The 21,888-nt window shown below is 37.5% G+C and overlaps 1 protein-coding gene across 2 annotated transcripts in view; it reads left to right on the forward strand.

Moving 5' to 3' along the window:
- Positions 1-3,729: 3,729 nt before the first annotated feature.
- The window catches only part of rnf34b (ring finger protein 34b), a 31,179-nt gene continuing 13,020 nt past the window's right edge, over positions 3,730-21,888 (forward strand). For both annotated transcript variants that reach the window (XM_028463513.1, XM_028463514.1), the window contains exons 1-2: positions 3,730-3,837; positions 19,040-19,258. In XM_028463513.1, the coding sequence (XP_028319314.1) occupies positions 3,832-3,837; positions 19,040-19,258 (225 nt within the window). In that variant the 5' untranslated portion in view covers positions 3,730-3,831. The remainder of the gene's footprint in view (positions 3,838-19,039; positions 19,259-21,888) is intronic.

The raw sequence follows: 21,888 nt of genomic DNA on the forward strand, positions 1-21,888 counted from the left end.
ACACACACAAAAATGTGACAATAAATCTAAACTCAAAATCAGATTGTATGATTATATTTTTCTCAATAAATTCTGAAGAAGGCGGACACAGCATCATGAGAAACCTATTTATCAGATAGAACCCACTTTGTTCATTTCAATGCCCTCAGCGCACGCCAGAGTTAATCATGGAGTTCCACAAGGTTCAGTTTTGGGACCAATACTCTTTACATTATATATACTTCCACTAGGTAACATTATCAGAGAACATAATATAAATTTCCATTGCTATGTGGATGATACACAGCTCTATACAGTATGTCAATGAAATCAGATAAAACTAATCAGTTCTTAAAACTCCAGGCTTGTCTTAAATACATCACATCCTGGATGAGCTGTAACTTTCTCCTTCTTAACCAGGATAAAACTGAAGTGTTTTATTTAGTCCAAAACACCTCAGAGAGAAATGATCAGAGCGAATGGTGATTCTGGATGGCATTACTCTGTCACCCAGCACCACAGTAAAAAAACGAAGGCGTTATCTTTGATACTGACTTATCCTTTGACTCTAATATTAAGCAAATCTCAAAGACAGCTTTCTTCCACCTCCGTAATATCTCTAAAAGCAGGAAAATCTTGGCACAGAGTGATGCTGAAAAACGAATACATGCATTTGTAACATCAAGACTAGAATATTGTAACTCTTCACTGTCAGGATGTCCCGCAATAACTCACTAAAAAGTATCCAGTTAATGCAGAATGCTGCAGTCAGAATACTAACAAGTACAAACAGGAGAGAGCAAATTTCTCCAGTATTGGCTTCCCTTCATTGGCTTCCTGTAAAATCTAGAATAGAGTTTAAAATATTTCTCCTGTTAGCATATAAAGCTGTACATGATCTAGCTCCTGTTTATCTTAAAGACCTGTTAGTGCCCTATTGTCCAGGCAGAACTCTCAGCTCTCAGTTTGCTGCTCTACTGGAAGTTCCAAACCTGTCTAGAAGTAGAACAGGAGGCAGAGCGTTCAGCTACCAGACTCCTCGCCTTTGGAACCAGCTCCCAGTCTTAGTCGGGGAGGCTGCTACCCTCTCCACCTGTAATAATGCGTTCACACCGGATGCGTCACGAAATGTTTGTACGTCCAGATTACATTCAAAGTCAATCAACAGATGCATCCTAGATGCAAAATCTTTCCTGTGCGGCGGTGCGGTCCGATCCGTGCATCAAGAGCGTTGGCCGTGCGAGCGCTCTCCCAATTATACGCATATCCGCACATCCGCAAGAGTTGAAAATATTGAACTCCTGCGACTGTTTCGCTTGACGAAAGCCAATCAGAGTCCTTGTTAACAATGACGTCAGGCAGTCAACATGGACACCAGCCTTTATAATCTGGACCGGACTAGAAAGGAAAAACAGTGAGGAGGTGGTGGTAGCAGGTAAAAGTTCTCTCTGTAGTTTTCATCTTTGAAAGTCGGCACTGAGCTAGGATAGCATTAGCCACTAATCACACCAGCTTTATTCACTGGTGGTAATGTTTATGAGAGGAGAAAAAGGAGCGCAGCTCCTCGCTTCAGCAGGCAGTGAAACTCACCGAGTTGGATGTGTCGCTGGTGGGCGGGGCTTTACCTCAAATGCGCATTTTTTGATCCTGCGACACATGCGGAATGTTTCGTGCGGCAGATGCGTCCAGTGCCGCAAAAGACGCACTCGGTGTGAACGCAGCATAATGCTAAACTCAAAACCTACTTATTTGCTAAAGCGTGTATAATAGCGTCAACCTAACCACTAAAAACAAAGCCCTAAACCTAAAAAATTAGGAACTAAAAACTAAGATTATATCGTAGAACACCAACACTATATTCAAACACATTCCAACATCTACACATAGCTCTGATGGTTTGCAATGGGTGAAGTCCAGTCAGACAAGGATGTGCCGGGTTGCCCAACCCCCCACTTCTGAACCTCGTTGTTTACTCATCACACTGCTCACACTGCTTACACACCATTGACACTGATGTCCACCCCTTACTCATTCTCATTCTACTTACACATACAGTAGTTTAGCACCAGGTGTCCCGTTCTTCCTCCTGTCCACTAACCCCAACCAGTCGAGGCAGATGGCTGGCACCTCTGAACCTAGTTCTGCTGGAGATTTCTTTCTGTCAAAAGAAAAACTGTTAGAAGGGGAGTTTTGAAAGTAAAACTTTCAATAATAGATAAATGGGACAAAAACTTTCACCCAAGCTGCTTTTCGACACTTTTACAGCCTAAACAACCAAGGAAATCACCAAAGCCGGATTTAAGATTAGGCATCTAAAAAAGTGCCCCAGTTACTGCAGATTACTGTCTTTCAGACTGTAAAAAAGAATATGGGACACTATTTTTGGCAATAGAAATGTGTTGCTTTTTTAACAGATGTCACGCTTAAATGCAGAATTTTGAACAGCTTTATCAGCATACAGTATGTCATCCTTTGCAGGGAGGAAAAGCACCAACTCTGCTGCATTTTAACCCTCCATCCTCCAAAGATGTAGAAAGTGCACAGCGAAGATTAGGCCAAGTCTGAAGCTCTAAGTGTGTCATCGCTGGCCTGGAGACCTGCACAGAAAGTATTATGTAGTAGCATAAAAAGTATATATATATATATAATGAAGTCGCTGTTTAGTGCTGAGGCTGTAATGACACTACCTGATCATAATCCTGAATATATCTATTACATTTGATGTACTGTTTTTCTTTCACTCATAATGCAGCAGAAGTAAATTTAATATCTTCATGATTATGATGCTTTATGCATTATGCATTTTTAAAGGTAGATTTGTCTTTAATATTCAATAAAAATAAATAGATGTTTAAATAAAAAATTTTAAAAAGTAATTCAATCAAAAAAAAACTTCATTTAAATCAAAAAACATTTTTTTTAATCAAAGTAAGCATGTGATCAAACATTATTCATTTATTTTTTGCATTTAAGCACTTTTTTTCGTTGATTATTATTATTTTTTTTTTATTAAGGGTTTTATTGTTTGTTTAAAAATATTCTTTAATTTTATTGAAGTCATCTTTTTTGTAGTCTGGTCATATTATGGTAGGTCATGTGTTTATTCAATCACGAAAAACTATTAATGCAATAAAAAGCCACTTTTGAAAACTGAAACAACTTTTTTTAATTGAATAATGAAGGCACAAATATACGGCCATACAGTTTTCTTTGAGGCTAAAAATAAATAAATAAATAAATTCTAATGAGAAAAATAAAAACGCTATCTGCTGCCCCCTGGCGGGATCTAACTGTTATAAACCTGCTGTAATCTCCTTACTGCAGACCGTGTGCACACACACACACACACACACACACACACACACACACACACACACTCGGTTGAGTACACGTGTATTTTTAGTGTTGTACAAACATAAATAGCAGTGCGCATGCTCTCGGCCAGGAACTTAGTTGAAAAAAAAAATAATTATAAAGACACACGGGGAAATAACAGTTGAAATAAAATTATAAATGTTAGAAATAAATTCTGGAATTGATGGAGTTTAAAAAATAAATAAATAAATAAATCATTACGAGGGCTGTGTGGATGTTTCTTCGTGTCGCGTCTGTGATTGGTCCTCGCGTAGTGTACAGACCGCCCACTCCGGTGCTGATTGGCTGCTTAAAGACAACGGAGCCCGTACGCGCTCTCTGATTGGTTGGGGGCTTCTGCTGGCCATTACGTCATTCCTACTCCACACACACACCGTCTGGATGAAGAGAGGGAAGACGTAATGGTTTGATTCCCTGTGCACTGGCAATGGTCGACGTCCCGACATTACTCGGCAGATTCCTCAGTCAGGAGGTGCAATGAAGGTAAGTTTAGACATTTGTCACGGAACTAGCATTTCTAAAAAAAAATTAGCTTTCTTTTTTCCGAGGCTTTGGTTTTGTCATTTGGACTCGATGCTGCACTGAGTGGCAGGGAATACCCTCATCATTACCATCATCATCTTCATCATCATCCCCGTGATGTCCTTTTCATTTGTGTGCAGCCTTGCAGGTTCACTGCTTTACATCAGAGCTTGCAAAGCATCACTACACATATTTATATATATATATATTTATTTATTTATTTATTTATTTAATTTGGAAAAAAGAAGCCTGCTCAGACAATGGACTAAAAGCTTTGGAGCGACGTCCATTCATCGTCACTATGTAATCTGCTTTAACTGGATAGACTGCGGCCAGTGTGTGTGCGTGTGTGTGTGTGTGTGTGTATGGGGGGGTGAGGAGGAGGAGGATCCCCCCTCAGGCGTCAGACTGTGCAGGAGGAGACCCCCCTATCCTTCCCTATCTACAGTAACTCAGTTCTGCAGCACTCACACAGGAGCTCAGCTCAGGTTATGATGAAGATGATGAAGAAGAAGATGCTGCTGGAGGATGATGTCATTGGTTGTGACACTGACAACACAATCTATCCTGAGTGGCAGTCACATGATCTTTTTGATTGAGACATCATGAGGAATGTGCTGCTGATCTGCTGCTGCTGCATGCATCCATCATGGTTGTTAAAGGTCAGCCTCCTCCTGCATCTATTTGCACACGGATGTTCCATCGAATCACCTGTAAACTCCAGGAAGTCATCGCATATTCATCCTACGGAACAAAGACAGGGATTCATCCAGATAAGCAGATGTCCAGGAAGTTAAACTGAGGTGTGATCATTTCACCTTTACTTATTATGAACTCACTGTGCAGGTTTTCTCCATGTGTTCCTGCACATGAAGCTTCTTCTTAACCAGACCAGATAATGTCTTAAAAATCTACTGCACGAGTTGTTATTACTAATGTTTTTCCTCACGCATAGAATACAGTAGTTTTTGCTCGAGTTCAATTCGAATTAGATCATGCAGTTAAACCTTTGTGCAGCTTTACTCATGCTCAATTTTTCAAATTCCACATGTCTGCATGAGATCTGATGTTTCTACAATTATAGTGTATACACAGTAAGAGTAAACAAGAGAACGTGAACCTCTACAAAGTGCCAGATATCCTCTTTGGCAGTTATCTGGATCATTGATTGTGACACTTTCAAGCAGGGATGTCATTTTAATTTAGGGGCCAAATTCGGACCATTTTGATCTTAATTGCGCTGCAGATTACAGGCGGGAAAATGTGTAATGTCAACATTACTGTGCCCTAGTTTGCACTTACGTATAAAGGATATGTAAAATAAGTAAGGCACCGACATTATTCTTAATACACTTAAATTCTCTCAAAATGTCCTCGATTTTTTTGACAATTTTTTGAGTGGTTAAAAATGACTGCCATCAGGGGGAAACTCGAGGCCTTGGAAATATTGTGAAATTTGCTTGAATTTGTGTAATTTATACAATAGTTTATGTTTTCTCTGTCATTGTTATTTTTCCTGCGGGCCAAATTGGATGCTTTAAAGGGCCGGATTTGGACCCCTGGGCCTTGAGTTGAACATATTGTGCTTTAAAGGCTTGGAAGAAAAAACAACACAGTAGATTCAAATGTATGGGTAGTCCAATTTTTTTGGAAAAATTTTGATTCTGATCCTGATGAGCAACCCAACATAACCGGGTCAAATTTGACACAGAACGGTCAATTACGAACCGAGATGTGCATTTTTGAAATTTTCCCAATGATGAGAGATAAGGATATTTAGATTTTTCAGTATATTGATCCGGATTCCCTCCAAAATGTAATGGAATTTTTTATCACCTAAGGTTTATCTTTGGTTTAAACTTTTGTCTAAATCTGTTAAGTACTTTTTTGACGTAGTCCTGCTGACAGAAAAAAACAAACAGACAGATAAACGCTGGTGAAAGCAGAGGTAATAAAATAAATTAATAATAATAGTATCACAACAAAAAACTAACCTTTAGAATTAAAGGGTGTCCAGCGTAATCCTCCCATATCACTAAAATGAGATCAGTTTAACCTTCTTTAAAGTCAGCACACTAACTATGACTTTGCTGCTCAGTGATGCATTGCTTAGCATTTCTAGCTCCCAGTGGAGGACTCCTAGGTTAAGGCCTCCACCCTGTTAGCCCTGTAATAGACTGGCATCCTATTGTAGGTTGTTCCCTGCTGTGCCTTCAGTCAGCTGGGATTTGCTCCAGCAACCAATAAACCTGCAGTAAAGACGGTAAGAACCGACATTTGACGCTGCCACTGGCGCACTCATTACAAACACCTGCATGTTTTCGTAATTCATGCGTCTAATTGTGCTTTTCGCTGTTGTTTATGATCATCCTGTGGAGATTAGAGCCCAGAGGAGCTTAACTCTAAAGTTACACAGCTTCCACTTTCACTGTGTCCCAGGGCAACTCAATTAATGTGGGTTTTTTTTTTTTATTTATTTACTAATCGGGTTTAAAGCGAAAATCAGCTTTTCTGCCCCCGTGGAAGAGACTAGTGTGAGCATTAATTATAATAAAGCATTCATTTAATTCAACCTGTTAAAGAGATTCTGATTAATCTTAGATCTACATCTAAGCTTTAAAGCAGCGGCTTCACGTTTACGTCCATATTTCAGCAGAAATCAGCCTCTCTGGATGTGTCATTGAAATGAGATTCTACACAATCTCCTTCAACAGCTTCAAACAAATGTCAGAGGGCAGGAAGTGAATTACCTTCTCTGGTGGTGGTTGTTTCATCAGATGTCAGTCGGCTCCATTCAGTTTTCAAAGCAGACGTGATTTTCTGTTTTAATGAAAGATGAGAGAAACTGTAAAAGACAGTTGTCGGTTTAAATCCAAACATTGGCTTTTATAAAAAAAAAACGATTCCTTGTGCTTCCTGAGCACCCATGGGTGAAACTCGTCTTCCATAAAACCATGTGTGAGTTAAGGTTATTCGAGTCTGAATTCCCACAAGTCCAAAAGTGTGTCGTAGTAAAGCCATTGTATTGAATCTGCAGTTTTTGACTATTAAGATCATGTGCTTTTATTGTGAAAGGGATTTATTTATTCAATTCAATTCAATTCAACTTTATTTATATAGCGCAAAATACAACAAAGTCATCTCAAAGCGCTGAACAAAATATAAAGTCAATAGTAAAAAAGAAGAAAGAACCCAACAAGATCCACATGAACTAGCAGTATGTATTTTTTGCAGTATAGTTCCATTTATTCCCATTTTGTACATTTAGTGGAATTTTTTTTTTAAGGGGAACATTTTTCACTGTTTACGTACTGAAGAATTTATAATAAAAATACATATTTTGTACACTTTCAGAATATTATTTTTATTTGAGTTATTTCGATTATGCCTGCTAACCTTGGTTCACTCATATAGGGCGCCACATGCGTCAAACTCAAGGCCCGGGGGCCAATTCCGACCCTTCAGAGCATCCGATTCAGCCCACAGCAGGAAGTGAAAATGACAGAGAAAACATGAATCATTGTGTAAATTAGCAAATTAAGTTGTTTTTGAAAGAACTCAAAATTTGGCTCAAATTATTCTGCAAAATCTCCCCAAATTAAATACAAATTGGTCAAAAAATCTAAGGACATTTACAGTAAGTATCTGTCACTTATTCTTAGATACTGTTGAATCCTTACATACTACTGTATATGTCTTATTTATAACTGGAAGTGCAAACTTGGGTACATTAATAATGAAATGTTTGTTTTTCCGGCTAAAACCTGCAGCCCAGTTGTGATGGAACTGGTCCATAATTGGCCCTTGAACTAAAATGAGTTTGACACCCTGGTGTAGGATAAAACATGTTGCACACAATCAGTTTTCATGATAAAATGGCTTCTTGAATTTGAATAACAATGTTAGATTTTATTTTTAGATATTCATTTATAAAAATTAACATTGAAAGCATTTGGGACAAAACAGAAAATCACCCCAGGTTTACTATTGTGTGCCCAAATAAAACATCTACTTTTGTTATGAAGAAATAACATTTTATTTATCCAGTTACAAAGGGTCAATGCACTGATGAAGTTTGCAGGATTCAATGCTTCCCATAAGGTTAAAGGTGCAGTCCGCAACTCTCAGATCCCTCTCTCCCCCTCCCTCCTCGCTGCTCCCTTGCCCTGCCTCCAAACTTTCCAAAGTCCCTCCCTCAGAGCTAACAAGCTAACGTCAGTCCGACAGCAACATCACAGTAATATAGCATGCTCTGTTAAAAGCATATTACTGCAGCGCTTCTCTCTCTATGTGCACACACCTCAGTAGAAGCAGCAACAACACAGTGTCACTTACAGCAACCCAAACGAACAACACATGCACCACAGAGTTCTAGTGTAACAATTACAAACCAACAAAATGTAAATCAAGCAGCAGTAATTACCTTGCGAGCACAAAAGTCGCTAATTCCATCTTCTACTCCTCCAGACCATACACTGTAAAAAAGACAATGCTCTAGCCAGGGAAAGGGGTGGGGCCTGTGAGCAACAGCTGTCAGACAGTCCATCAAGCACAATCCTGGCTCTGATTGGTTCTTTTTGCTCGGTCGCGGTGCATTCTGGCAATCTGCCAAAGGCTGCAGGAGCAGCAGGGGGGACTCAATGAGTCTGTTTTTTTTCACACAAACTACTAGTTGGATGTAAAGCTGTCCTTACATAGTGACAGCTTTAGCAAATATGACAAAAAGTTACTTTTAAAAGAGTTGCAGACTGCACCTTTAAGAATGTAAATCTGCCGCCTATATTCCTCAGATTTGGCCTTTCTACAACCACCAAAAAGTCAATCCAGCATTATTGCACATTCAGACTGTGTTAAATACATTTGAGAACATTCATCATCTTTGTGTGTGTGTGTGTGTGCATGTGCGTGTGTGTGTGCATGTGCGTGTGCGTGTGCGTGTGTGTGTGTGTGTGATATAGTGGCACTGGGGACTGCAGCAGCAGCACAAACATCTTTTCTAGCAGTGTGATAAGTTTATCAGCGTGCACTGCAGGCGGAGGCTTTACTGGCTCGCTCCGGAGCAGCTCAAGGCTTTGTTCAACATTTTATCACATAAGCAGCAGTCCCTTCTCACAACTGTAAACACACTTTGATGTAATCGTTTAATATTCATGTTCCAAATGAGTGAACAGGGTGGATTTATATTTTATCCATCAATGAGGTGAGATTCTCCCATGTAACGGCTCAGTTTATTAATGAACTACCTGAAGGTGAATGAAAGGGAAACTGGGAAGAGCACGTTTGTCTGAGGTCATTTTTAATCATAATTTTAATCCCAACATCACACTTCTATTCCAGTGATGCTACGCTAATGTAAAAGTCATTTACACAAACAGGCTCAGCGAAGCTGAACTCACCCTTTTAATAACTGTTTTTTTTTTTTTTTTATCTCCTAACTCTCTTATTTTAGCTTGTTTGAAAAAAAAATATCCTACAAGAAAAACAAACAAGCTATGTTACAACAATTTTCATATAAGTTAAAAGGAGAAAAAGAAAAAAAACACATTTAATAAATGTCCTTGAAAGTTGTCAGTAGTTTGTTTATTTATTAGGAACATGGGTTCATAGAAAAATACAAAATATACAATTACACAAAGATAAACAAAGTCCTGGACTTAAAAATACATACCTGGCATAACAGTTATCAACATTAGTATCATGTAATGTACAAGTAATGTTAAAATATGGCCTGGTGTTTCTAACAGGCAATATATTACAATCTTATTAATAAAATAAGAATCAAATTATCTTAGGCATTATAAAAACACAATTAAATCACAAAGGTACTGACTTCACTCTGGAACAGCTTTGAATTAATGTCTAACCTACCAAGTTTTATGAAGCGATTTATGCAACAGAATAAACATTTTCTTTGAATTCAATCGAAAGTAGTTGAAAATTGCATTCACTCAAATCTTTATTGTATCTTTAAAACTGTTTTTTTTTTTTTTTTTTTTTTTTAAACAAACATAAAAACAGTTCAATTAAAGGCTGCATTAAATAAAGTTTATAGTATGATACTATTTCAATTTAAGGGAAAAGTAAAGAAAGAAAAAAGGAAATAGATTTAGTCTGTAGCTACCTCATTTCATTTGTAGGTACTGTGTCAGTCTGTATTGATCAGTGTCAGTTTGTGTCAGACTTTAAGTTTGCATCAGTCTGTGTCAGTCAGTGTTGGTCTTTGTGTCAGTTTGTATTAGTCTTTTTTAACTCTATATCAGTCTGTAAGAATCCATTTCCTTCAGTATCAGTCAGTATCTGTGTTGCTGTTGTTGTTGTCTGTGTCAGTTATTGTTAGACGGTCAGTTTATATCAGTCTCTATTAGGATTATCACGATACTAAATTTTAAACTCGATAACAATGCTCTGGAACAATGTTTAGTACTCAGTATCATTTTCGATAACATCGTCATAAAATGACCCCAAAATTTAATGGAAATATTTTTATGAACAAGAAAAATACAAAAATAGTCTCTATTACAATATGTAACAATTAACAGAACCACAGGTTAAATCATAAAAATGAAGAGTTGTGCAAGAAGAAATTTCAACTATGGCAACAAGTTCCAGGTAATCCGAGGTAGTGCAAAAACATAAATAAAAGGCAACATCTAAATATTAGGTAGGGGAGGTGTGCATGGTACACTGCTACTGTGTGTGTGAAGAGAGAGAGAGGGTGGTGGTGGTGGTGGGGTGAGGGGGTATTATTGATACATTTGAAAACTATTATTGTATCCGGATACGTTTTAGTATCTACACATTATGTAATTTTTTTTTTTTTTAATTTTATTCGGTACTTTTGTCAGTTTGTCAGTTCTTGTCAGATGGTACGTTTGTACCAGTCTGTATCAGTCTTTGTCAGTCTGTGTTAGTCAGTGTCTATTCGTGTCAGTCTGTATTAATCTTGATCAGTATTTTTATGTTAGTTATTGTCAGTCTGTATTATCCTGTCAGTCTGTATCAGTATGCCATTCTATGGCCCTACAAAGTTTTTTTATTTTTTTATTTCATTTCTTTAGAAATATTAATGAATTTTTTTCAAAAAATATTAGTTTTTAACTCCTGTGAGGAAACATAATAACCATAATTAAACAAAAATGTATGTAAAAAGAAAAATGTAATTTAAAATAATGAGTAAGATACAATTAAAATGTATATATATATATATATATATATATATAAATATACGTTGCACTGACATGGATTAATCTGACTTCTCCTTTTTCAAGATGTATGAGAGCAGCATTAATGTCACCCAATTCCCCCTCAGGGATCAGTGGTTTGCTGAATCTGAACAGGTTTATTGATTAAGTTTTGATTAACTTAATTTAAATGATCCTGATGACATTATTCCAGACCTTAATGATTAAACAAAAACAAATGGATGCAAAGATGCATCAGTTATTTCACCACTACGGGCCTGAATATTTGGCAATACTAGAAGCTATCATGAGCCGACGATGTTTAAGACTCTACAAACCCTGGCATCAATGGTCTCGTCCACAACAACAGAACAACTATTCCCACAGATCTTCTGTAGCTCTGATCAGATTATGTTAAAACACTCCGAGCAGTTGTTTTCACAGAGCTCCCCAGTACTTGACGAGAAACTGACAGAGTTTCACAGACACATTAAAGTTAAGCTGTAACTGGTGGCTCCGTATTTTGGAGTGAGTGATGAGTTGTGCAGTTTTTTGGCAGTTTAGACAGTGTTTCGGCAGCCAGATTGGGCGGGGTGCGGACGGTGCATCTTATAAGCGGTCCCCAGAAACATTTCCCCATAACAAACATTCTTTTCCTCACGGTAACGGCGTTTCATCCCAATTCTGTCCATTTCCACGTTCAACACTGGATTCAGTTTTTATTGGTCAATCCCGTGATTCCGTTTGCAATTCCAATAACGTGAATTTTATTGGGCCCTACCTTTCTGAGTCGGCGTCTATTGGTGTCAGTCTGTATTAATCTATATCAGTTTGTTTGTTAGTTATTGTTGTCAGTCTATCAGTATCTCCTCACATTGTGTCAGTTATTATCAGTCTGTGTCTGTCCCTCAGTGATCCATTGAAGTCTTGTCATTGCACTCACATAGCGGTTCTTTTCTCCTTTAGCCCAGTGGCTCCGATCACTGGTTGCCTTCACCATGCTCTCCAATTATTTTATTATTTTCATTTTATTAAAATGTTTATCTGCTATTGTCATTAAGTCTGTGCACAACAGATCCACACTGTATGCTAATCACAGCAGGGCGAGAACTCTTTGCCCTGTAAACATCATCTCAGGATACAAAGGGATTCTTGTATGGATAGTTCCATTCAACAGACAAGAGAGAAATAAACACGAGCCAACAAACAAAAAAAAAAAACAACAATGTACTACAGAGAGTGATGAAACCAGCCTGTGTAGGAGTCTCCATCCACAGGGGGCTCATTCTGTTGATTTGAAGCCAAAAAAAAATCCTGATTTGATGTGCAGACTGTGGGGAAAACAGAGAAATGAGTCTCTCAGTGGAAACCGTCTCTAAGCATGACAGTTTTTTTTTTTTGTTTTTATATTTTTTCAGCAGCAGACCGTTGGGTCAAGTTTATGCCACGGGCTGCAAAGAGAGTTATTATTATGCATCATGATTTTATTGTTCATGCAAAGCCAGGGGAACAAAAACAGGACAAAAATATTTCACAAAATATAATTAAAGAATAAAACAATAGGTTTTTTTAACCTGAGAAAACCTCCAACTCGCCTTTAATTTTATCATGACTCATAATTTGTGATCACATTTTTACAATGAAAATAAAGCATATTTAGATATATGCAGAATTACTTTTTAACTAATCTTATTTTATCTTAAAGTTAATGGGATTCATATCAGATGATTTCCTAGAGGAAATCAGGTACTAGAGGAATAAAAGTCCAGAATCAAAAATAAAACTTGGCAAAAGGCATAGACTTCAAAACAGGCCAAAAACATAACAACTGGATTCTCTTTATTTTGTTATTCCCATTATTATTATTATTATTGTATAATTGTACGAGTGCTGTATTAATGTTATTGACATTATTATGATGACCATTATATTTTTACTCCTTTTTAATTATTAATATTCTATATTATAGTTACTGGTATTCTCATTGTATTATTAGCATTGCTATATTATCATAATTTTTATTATCATTGTATTATTATCATTGCTATATTATCATCATATTGCCTTATCATTATGTAATATTTTTTGTTATTGTTACTAGATTCTTATTACATTACTTTGTTATTGCTATTATTACTATTTATATTATTATAACCATTACTATCATTACTATTACTATTTTCGCTAATACTATTATATCCGCATCATCATCTTTATTATTATCAGGGCTCTACACAAACTTATCCAGTGGTGGCACTGGTGTAACTGACTTTCTCTGTTGGTCGAGGGGGTGTACAGTATAGCCATGCATACTGATGAATAGTTGACTTAATTGGCGTACTGTAGTTTTGTATGAAGTAAAGAGTGACAGTGACTCGAGATATAATTGCGAAATGTTTTAGCGTCAATGTTAAGTTTTTCTGTAACAAGCAGTGGCTGAAGTAATTATAATAATAATAATAATGGGTCCACAACACGGCTCCACTATGATTGTTTGTTCTGCGCAAGGGTGAGTCTTTCTTATATTATTCTATGTGCTAAGAAAGATGCTATCAGCTACAATGTAAACACACACACACACACACACGGCTGATGCGCGTTCGTACAGTACACTGGGATGAAAATACTGAACTCACACAGAGCCGTTTAGAGAGAGTTGCGACTTTGGTGTTGCAAAACATTTATTTTTTGTGGTACTTCTGTGTCTCTCTTAACAACCTGCGACGGATTATGTGCAAGACGCGCGCGAGAGATAACGCACGGAGGAGATGGATGGAGAGACACTCTCACACACACAGAATTTATAATAAAAATATACTAAATGAGTAAAATGAAACAAAAAAATAAACCATATTTATACCAAATGACTCCAGAATCACACTACAATGGCAACAAAAACAATAATTATACAAAAAGACATTTGAAAGATAAAAAAAAAAACACATAATGATGACATTAAACCAGGAAAATTGCACCCACATTTTGCACCCGCAATATATACCCCTTATGCTCCCACATGAATGCATACTTCCGACGGGCACTGTACTAGTAATAATAATAATAATAATGATACATTTTATTTGTAATGTACTTTACATTTGATACCAAATCTCAAAGTGCGACAGGATTTAAAAAAATAAATAAATAAATAAAACACAATATATATGAAAAGACAGGACTAAAAGAGGCATTAACTGTTAAAAGAAGTTTCTGTAAAAAGGTGATATTTAAGTTTTTTCTTAAAAAAAAAAAATAAAAAATTACCATCCCATTTATTTCCTATCTATCGGTCACCTTGTTTGGCTTCCTAATTAATGACAATATAGGTTTTAATTATTTTTTGAAATGGTAAGATATGGGAACGCTTGATATGAAAAAAATATTTTAATAATTGTTAACTACATATGTGTAGAACTGCACATAGAACTGTAACATTATCTCCAGTTTTGCGTTAAATTATAATTGACAATTTTTATAGAATTTTCATGGCAATTACAATTACAAAGTCAATTATCTAAATTCAATTACAATTTAATTAACAATACAACAGCAACAGATTTTTTGAAATTACAATTATAATTATAAACACCATAATTGTGCGATTACAATTATAATTGACCCCAACCCTGATAATTAGGCAGGCAGCTGATGTAACATTTGACTGTTACATAAATGAAGGGTGTGTGTGTGTGTGTGTGTGTGTGTGTGTATGGTAAAGACTGGTCCTGGTGGTCTCGCTCCTGCTTCTTGTCCTGATGCCACATATAGTGCCTTGTTCCTAAGATTATATAACAGGTTTGGAAGCAGATGGATGAGGTCAGATCAAACAGTGTTTGTGACAAGTAGGAACCGAGCGCTGCACTGTTAATAAAAAAAGATGTGGCAGGTCCATGTGAATTATTTTGTTTTCTGCATGAAGCCGAAAAGAAGCACAGAGGGCTCGGCATGTGCTGATGTCAGCTATTGATTCTGTAGGCCAGGGAACAACAGAAGACATATTCTCTCCTCCCTCCCTCCCTCCCTCCCTCCTTTCATCAGTATGCTCCTAGGAGTCATTCCTCCCATCGCACCATCTTCACTCTCGGCGATCTGAAAACACATCCGGTTGATCTTGCTTTGCTGGACACGTCAAGCCCAGTATCATAGGTTGGTTTGGATCATTCCTTTGGACACTTAGAGCAGTGGTTCTCAGCCTTTTCAGTCCGCAACCCCCAAAATAAAGGTGTTAATGACCACTGTACCTGAATGTGGTTAAGTACAGACATAACAGTCATGAATGGACAGGGCCATCTCTAAGGGTGATGCATTTTGGGGCCCATCCAAAAAGTCAGCACAATGATGGTTCATTGTTCTATGAATCTGTGATAACCACATTTATTCATTTATCTGAATTAATATCCACTGTTATCCAGAACGTTTAATATTATCTGTGCAATTGTATATAGTCATCTTAAAGATGTAAATCCTTGTTTTAATCAGATATAAAATGGGTTGAAAGTGACCAAAAATGGTGGAAAAGGGAAATGGGATTTTAAAAACCACAAAAAATGGTTAAAAGTTGCACATTAGAGTGGCCAAAAACAGACAGAAAAAGTGGTAAAAAGGGTTCAAAGTGTCAACATTGGCTTAATCGTGACAGAAATAGGGGGAGGGGTTTGTGGGTAATGTATTTTAAAAATTAAGGTTTTAAGGTGCACATAATGAGCACGTCAAATCACAAATGTGGTTAAATTGGCAAAAATAAACATTGAATATGGTGAAAAGAGGTTAAAAGTGAGAATAATGGGTCAACGTATGCAACATTAGGTGAGAAAAGTGGTGGAAATGGTTTATAAGTGCCGAAAATATCATGAAAGTGGAAAACTATTGCAGAAAAGGCATTGAATTTTGATGGAGAAGTGGCAGAAATAGGAGTAATGTAGCAAAAATGCATTAAAAGGAGCAAAAATATGATAAATAGGTAAAAATATGGCAAGTTTGGTGCAGTTAAAGGAAAAGGGGAAAAATAAGAAAAAAAAGGGCTCAAATTGTTCAAAAAGATTTTCTGTTTCTTGAAAGCATCTGGTGACCCCCTCCAAGTGTCATGCGACCCCAAATACTCTTCTGGCCCCAAGATTTAGAACCCTTGAATTAGAGGATATCATCCTACTTGACCCATTGGGTGCAGTGCACGTCATAGTCGAGCCCTTTAAACATCCCCATAGCTGGTCCCATTGGAGGCTTTATGAACAGGCACAGCAAAGACACCTAATTAGAGAAGTAAAGATTCATTTCTAAGCAATGAAGACAGCATTAAAGACTTAAAACTAGATACATCTGTTCACTAAAAATGTCTAAAAAAAAATAATGATTGTTGGAAAACATTTCATAGATATTTTAGGCACTTCCTGTTCCAAATCATTTCTAGCGTCAAAAAGCACTCTCACTAATGCGCTGCGCGTCTGCCTCCCTCTTCATAATCATTGATCTTTTTTATTTTTAACCTGCGCCAGGGGACACCATTTACTATATCAAATGCTTTGAGTTCAGTGCTTCTTTTGTTTTCTCTGCTGGTAAAATGTTGGCTTCTTACTGTACTCCACTCATTCAGTAAATGCAGTTGCAACATAATGGTTGTACTGTTTTACTCCTTGACCTCTTCCAAACCCGAATTGGGTTCTGAAGGGCCTCCCTGCGGTTTTTTCACCATTTTCCTTCAGTCTTGGGCCCAATTTTTCAGGCTGTTCAGCTGTAGCCAGCTGTAGCCAAGGTCGTGTTATCGGAGCGAATGAAAACACGTCTGCTCTCTCCAAAGACCAGAAACAGTTCACATCTGTGTGCCAAAAGTAAAATGTGCAGCAGGGGGGGAGACTGTGTATTGACTGTATGTCAATACATTAGACATCCTTTATACTGGGTGGTGGTGGTGGTGGTGGTGGATGCTTCTATTTCATGCATGTTAAGCTTAAAGAAGCCATCATGGACTTCTGCAGGTTGTTTTGCACCACTGCAACATATTTTTGCATGTCAATGCATGTTTACAATGCACTTAATCGCAATCAGCTCATGTCTAAAATGTATCGGACTGTTAAATTTTTATAAAAATGTTCATTTCAGTTGTGTGTTTTCATTGGATTTGTGATTTTAGCATTTTAGCCCAAGAAATGTCGTTTTTTTAAATGGACTGCAACATTTCTTTAGTCTGGGAGTGACTGTTCTATAGTACAATGCGCTAATTTAAGGTTTATCTATGTACAGTATGTATGTATGACTTTATATTATTGGTCAAGTATATATATATATCACTTAAAGAGTCCGTCTTCTAAATGTTATTCCTTGTCCTTTGTTTTATTGTTCACTTGATTTCTATTGCGTATTGTTTGGTTTTTTGCGTGATCTACATTACAGTAAAAATTTCATCAAGAAACTTCAACAAAATAATCACACGCTGTTTGAGTAATTTGCAGGAGGTTTGTAAAAAAAAATAAATAAATAAATTAAAAAAAACTATTGATGGATATACTGTAAAATTATTTAGCAAAATGCCTTTTACTGCTATGTTTATGGAGCTTCATGAATAAGCAGAAGGGTCCGTTATGTCAGTGTTTTTCAACCTTTTTTGAGCCAAGGCACATTTTTTTCATTGAAAAAATCACGAGGCACACCACCAGCCAAACATGTTAAAAAATGATACTCTGTAGCCTATATTAACAATATAGCCATTCTCATCAAAGTGTCTTGAATAGGAATCAAATAAACACAAAGAATAAAGGACTTTATCATCATTTGTATTTCTTCTTTCAAATAAAAAGTGCACTTATCATGTCCACTTCAAAAATACAGCTTGAACATAACAAATGAAACAACAATGTGGTCTTAAAGGGACTGAAGCGATGCGATTACATTAAAAATCAATGTAAATGACGCAACGTCAATTTATCCCCCCCTCAGCGACGCGACTTGCATGATCAAAGTTGAAAAATTTTGACTTTTTAAGCGACGTGAAGCGATATCTCCCGTCCTCCACTGTCTGTAGAGCGGAGGCAGCAGCCCCTCCCTCCCGCTCCCGCTTCAGTGCTGACGGCTGCAGCGGAGGCTGTTCTACTTCCTCAAAGTATCAGGTTCAAAATTAAAGCGGTAAATTTCTTTAAAACCACAGTAACTACTGATCAAACACATTCTGAGTGAAGTCATCCTTTAATATCTCCGTTAAGTTGATCATTTAACCGTAGAAGCGGAGCAAGAAGGGAAAAAAAAGACGTCATCAACACTCTCTCTCTCTCTCTGTCTCTACCCTGTTACCGGGGCCACACACACACACACACACACACACACACACACACACACACACACACCCCCCCCCCCACACACACACACACACACACACACACACACACACACACACACACACACACACACACACACACACACACACACACACACACACACACACACACACAGTTCCCTAGTGATCGCGTCGCTGGAGCGATGAAATGATGGACTGACAAAAAAGCACCACTATGTGCAAACTACCGATCAGGGACGATTTAAGGCAACGGCATCGCTTCCGTCGCGTTCGGTGTGCACGCACCTTTATTCACTACTGCAGCACGGACACTCGACAATGGTATATTATTTGCAGATAATAATTAATATGTTTTCAAATATTTTTTTTTAGACCAATTAGGTGAAATTGGATAATTTCCCACGGCACACCTGACGATCTCTCGCGGCACACTAGTGTGCCGCGGCACAGTGGTTGAAAAACACTGCGTTATGTCCTTGACAGTGATCAGAGTCACAGGGTCTCAGCTAATTTAGTAAACAGTGCACATGAATGTTGTAAAAACAAAAAAAAAGTATGAAAAGTCGTGATATTGAATAAAAGCATGTGTATCGTGTGTAAACATCTTTTTTTCTTAATTACACCTGAGACATTATCGTGATACTATCAAACCGCTGAATAATGAAGCTGTGTGCATCTCTGTGTTGTTTCTCCATAGGCCGGTGCATCGTCCATGTGGGCGTCATGCTGCGGGCTGCTGAACGAGGTGATGGGCACGGGCACGGTGCGTGCACAGCAGCCGGGGTTTGGAGCGGGAGCCGGGCCTTTTCGTTTCGCCCCCAGCGCCGGGTACTCCACCTACCCCCCCACCAGCTCAGGGAGCGCCGGGCAGCTGTGTAAGGCCTGTGGGCTGGCCTTCTCTGTGTTCAGGCGGAAGGTGAGGAAATATAAAGGGAGGGAGGGAGTATACAAAGTATTTCTAAACTCACTCATTTATTTACATCCATAAGAGGTGATATTAGTAAAGTGTTTTACCTTCAGCTGTATTTAAACCTGCCTGCCTACTGCACTGACTGACTTCCAGCTGTCTTACTCTACTTAACGTTGGTGCTTTTGTTTAAACACAAAAAGTCTAATCGTGCCTAAAAAACCCTTCACGTTTGAATTACGCAATCACAGCTGCAGCTGTAAACAGTGACTTCCTGCACGATACATTCAAGGACAGGATACAGTGACATTCGTGATTATTCACTCGCTTTCTGAATAGAGGCGTTCTCGCACAGTAAAGTGAGGTTTTTGTCCAAATGTAAATACATTTTAAGGCCTGAACCCAATCATTAGGTGCGTAGTTGTTTTTAACCCTTGAACAGGCAGAGTATAGGAGAATAAGGAGTGAAAAATATTACATATTTGCTCCTAAAATGTACACCCTGACACACAAAGGTGTAAGAAAAAATAAATTTTGCGATATTTCACTGTGCAATCATCGTATTGATCCAAAAAACATCCAAATCGGGTTTTTTTTTGATCATTTTTTTTTTTAAAAGCATTTAATTGCACTAACACACTGGGCACTTTTATAGATCTATGTGGTTACCTTTTTTTTTATGAACTTATCAGAATTAATCTGTTGTTGAAGCAAAAGCAAAAAGGTAATTTGACAGTTTAATAAACATACCACTTGTTTTTGATATTGGTACGTGAATTACAGTTAGTCACCATGCAATTGCTCTCGCAAGTTTAAAAACAATTAAATAAATTGTATTTCATACCATTTTGTGCTTGTAAAGGTGAAATTTGTAATTATTGATATCGTGATATATCGTATGTATGTATATCGTATCGTCTAGTATCGGGATATGTCAGGATATATGATGTAATGACATGCAAATCGTGAATCGTATTGTCAGATTCATGGCAATGCCCAGCCCTACTACTGACACATACTTGTTAATTATTAGGGTTGTAACGATTCATGGATCTGGATAGATGTAACGATTAGTTATCGTCATCATCAGAGAAACACAGCACGTCGTTTTTTTCTCTTTGTTGAAATGAATGATTCTCATTTAAATGTCTGAAATGTTGCAGGAATAAAAATGAAAAATAAACAAAAAAAAAACAGCAAAATAGCTTTTTTTTATAGCTTTGGGTGAAATGTAACTGATTGTTTTAAATTGGTTTATAGTATTGTTTTAAATCGATCAAAGATCCCTGAATCCAATCGTGACACATTGTGATATCGACAAATATCTCACCATTAGAATCAGTATCATATCATCATGAAACTGGTGATTTACGCCTCTATAAAATATTATCATTTTTTAAGCAGAATTCTTTGTGTCTTTTCATAAAAGCAGCCATCCTTTGTTAAAATACAAAAAAGAGGTTTTACTCCTCTCAATGAGATTTAATTTTTTCAAAAAAAGGACAGTGATGAATGTTTTTCACCTGATTGCTAAATTGTTAATTTCATGTATTGTAAAGTTAATAGGAAATATACTTGTATATTATAGATTAATGTGACATTTCTATATTTGATAATAACCAGTGTGAGTTATACATTTTTTTCTTCCTGAAAGATGTATTTTTTGCAGCTTCAAATGCACCAATAATGAGTCACACATTATTAAAGACAACCTAATGTTATTTCTCTCTTATTTTCATGCACTTTTTTTACATCAACATGTATACATTGCGTTTCTCTGCTCGGCTCTCTTCATCACAGTTTGAACGTGTGTCTGCCTGTCAGAAATCGTGCTGAAATTGCTGCAGTGTTCCTCTTACTCTCTGTTGGTTTCTTTACACCATCATCCATACACCAGTTGTCTTAGTGACAGCAGGCCGGCTCGCTTTTGGCTTTCTGCGTGATATATTTAAGAGTATAATAATAGAAAAAAAAAAAAAAAACACCCACCAGGAGATTAACAACAAATGATTGAAGAAAGGCGAGGGAACTGTGGAAATGGGATTATTTGGACCACGGTGTGTTGAAGTGATAAGAAATGTGCAGAGCCGTAGCTGACCTGCTTTCCTGCCCATGTGAGGCGTCAATCTACTCCACTGCTCCGTATCCAAAGACAGCATTAAGACTGTGAAATGTCAGACATCACCAGGAGCGACACATAGATTGTACTGCTTCCTGTGAGCGGGTGTGGAAAGTTTGTCATTGTAAATACACACGTGTTGTCTTTACTTGTGGAAGTTTCTCAAAATGTCACTTTTGAGAAAAAACTTAAGTTTTTCCATTCCGTATGTGCTGCATTAAAGGTGCAGTCTGCAACTCTTATAAAAGTGACTTTTTGTCATATTTGCTAAAGCTGTCACTATGTAAGGACAGCTTTACATGAAACTAGTATGTGTGAAAAAAAAACAGACTCATTGAGTCCCCCCTTGCTGCTCCTGCTGCCTTTGGAAGATTGCCAGAATGTACTGCGACCGAGCAAAAAAAAACAATCAGAGCCAGGATTGTGTTTGATGGGCTGTCTGACAGCTGTTGCTCATCGTCCCCGCCCCTTTTCTGGGCTGGAGCGCCGTCTTTTTTACAGTGTATGGTCTGGAGGAGTA

Source organism: Gouania willdenowi, chromosome 12, assembly GCF_900634775.1.
Source record: "Gouania willdenowi chromosome 12, fGouWil2.1, whole genome shotgun sequence".
NCBI lineage: Eukaryota > Metazoa > Chordata > Actinopteri > Blenniiformes > Gobiesocidae > Gouania > Gouania willdenowi.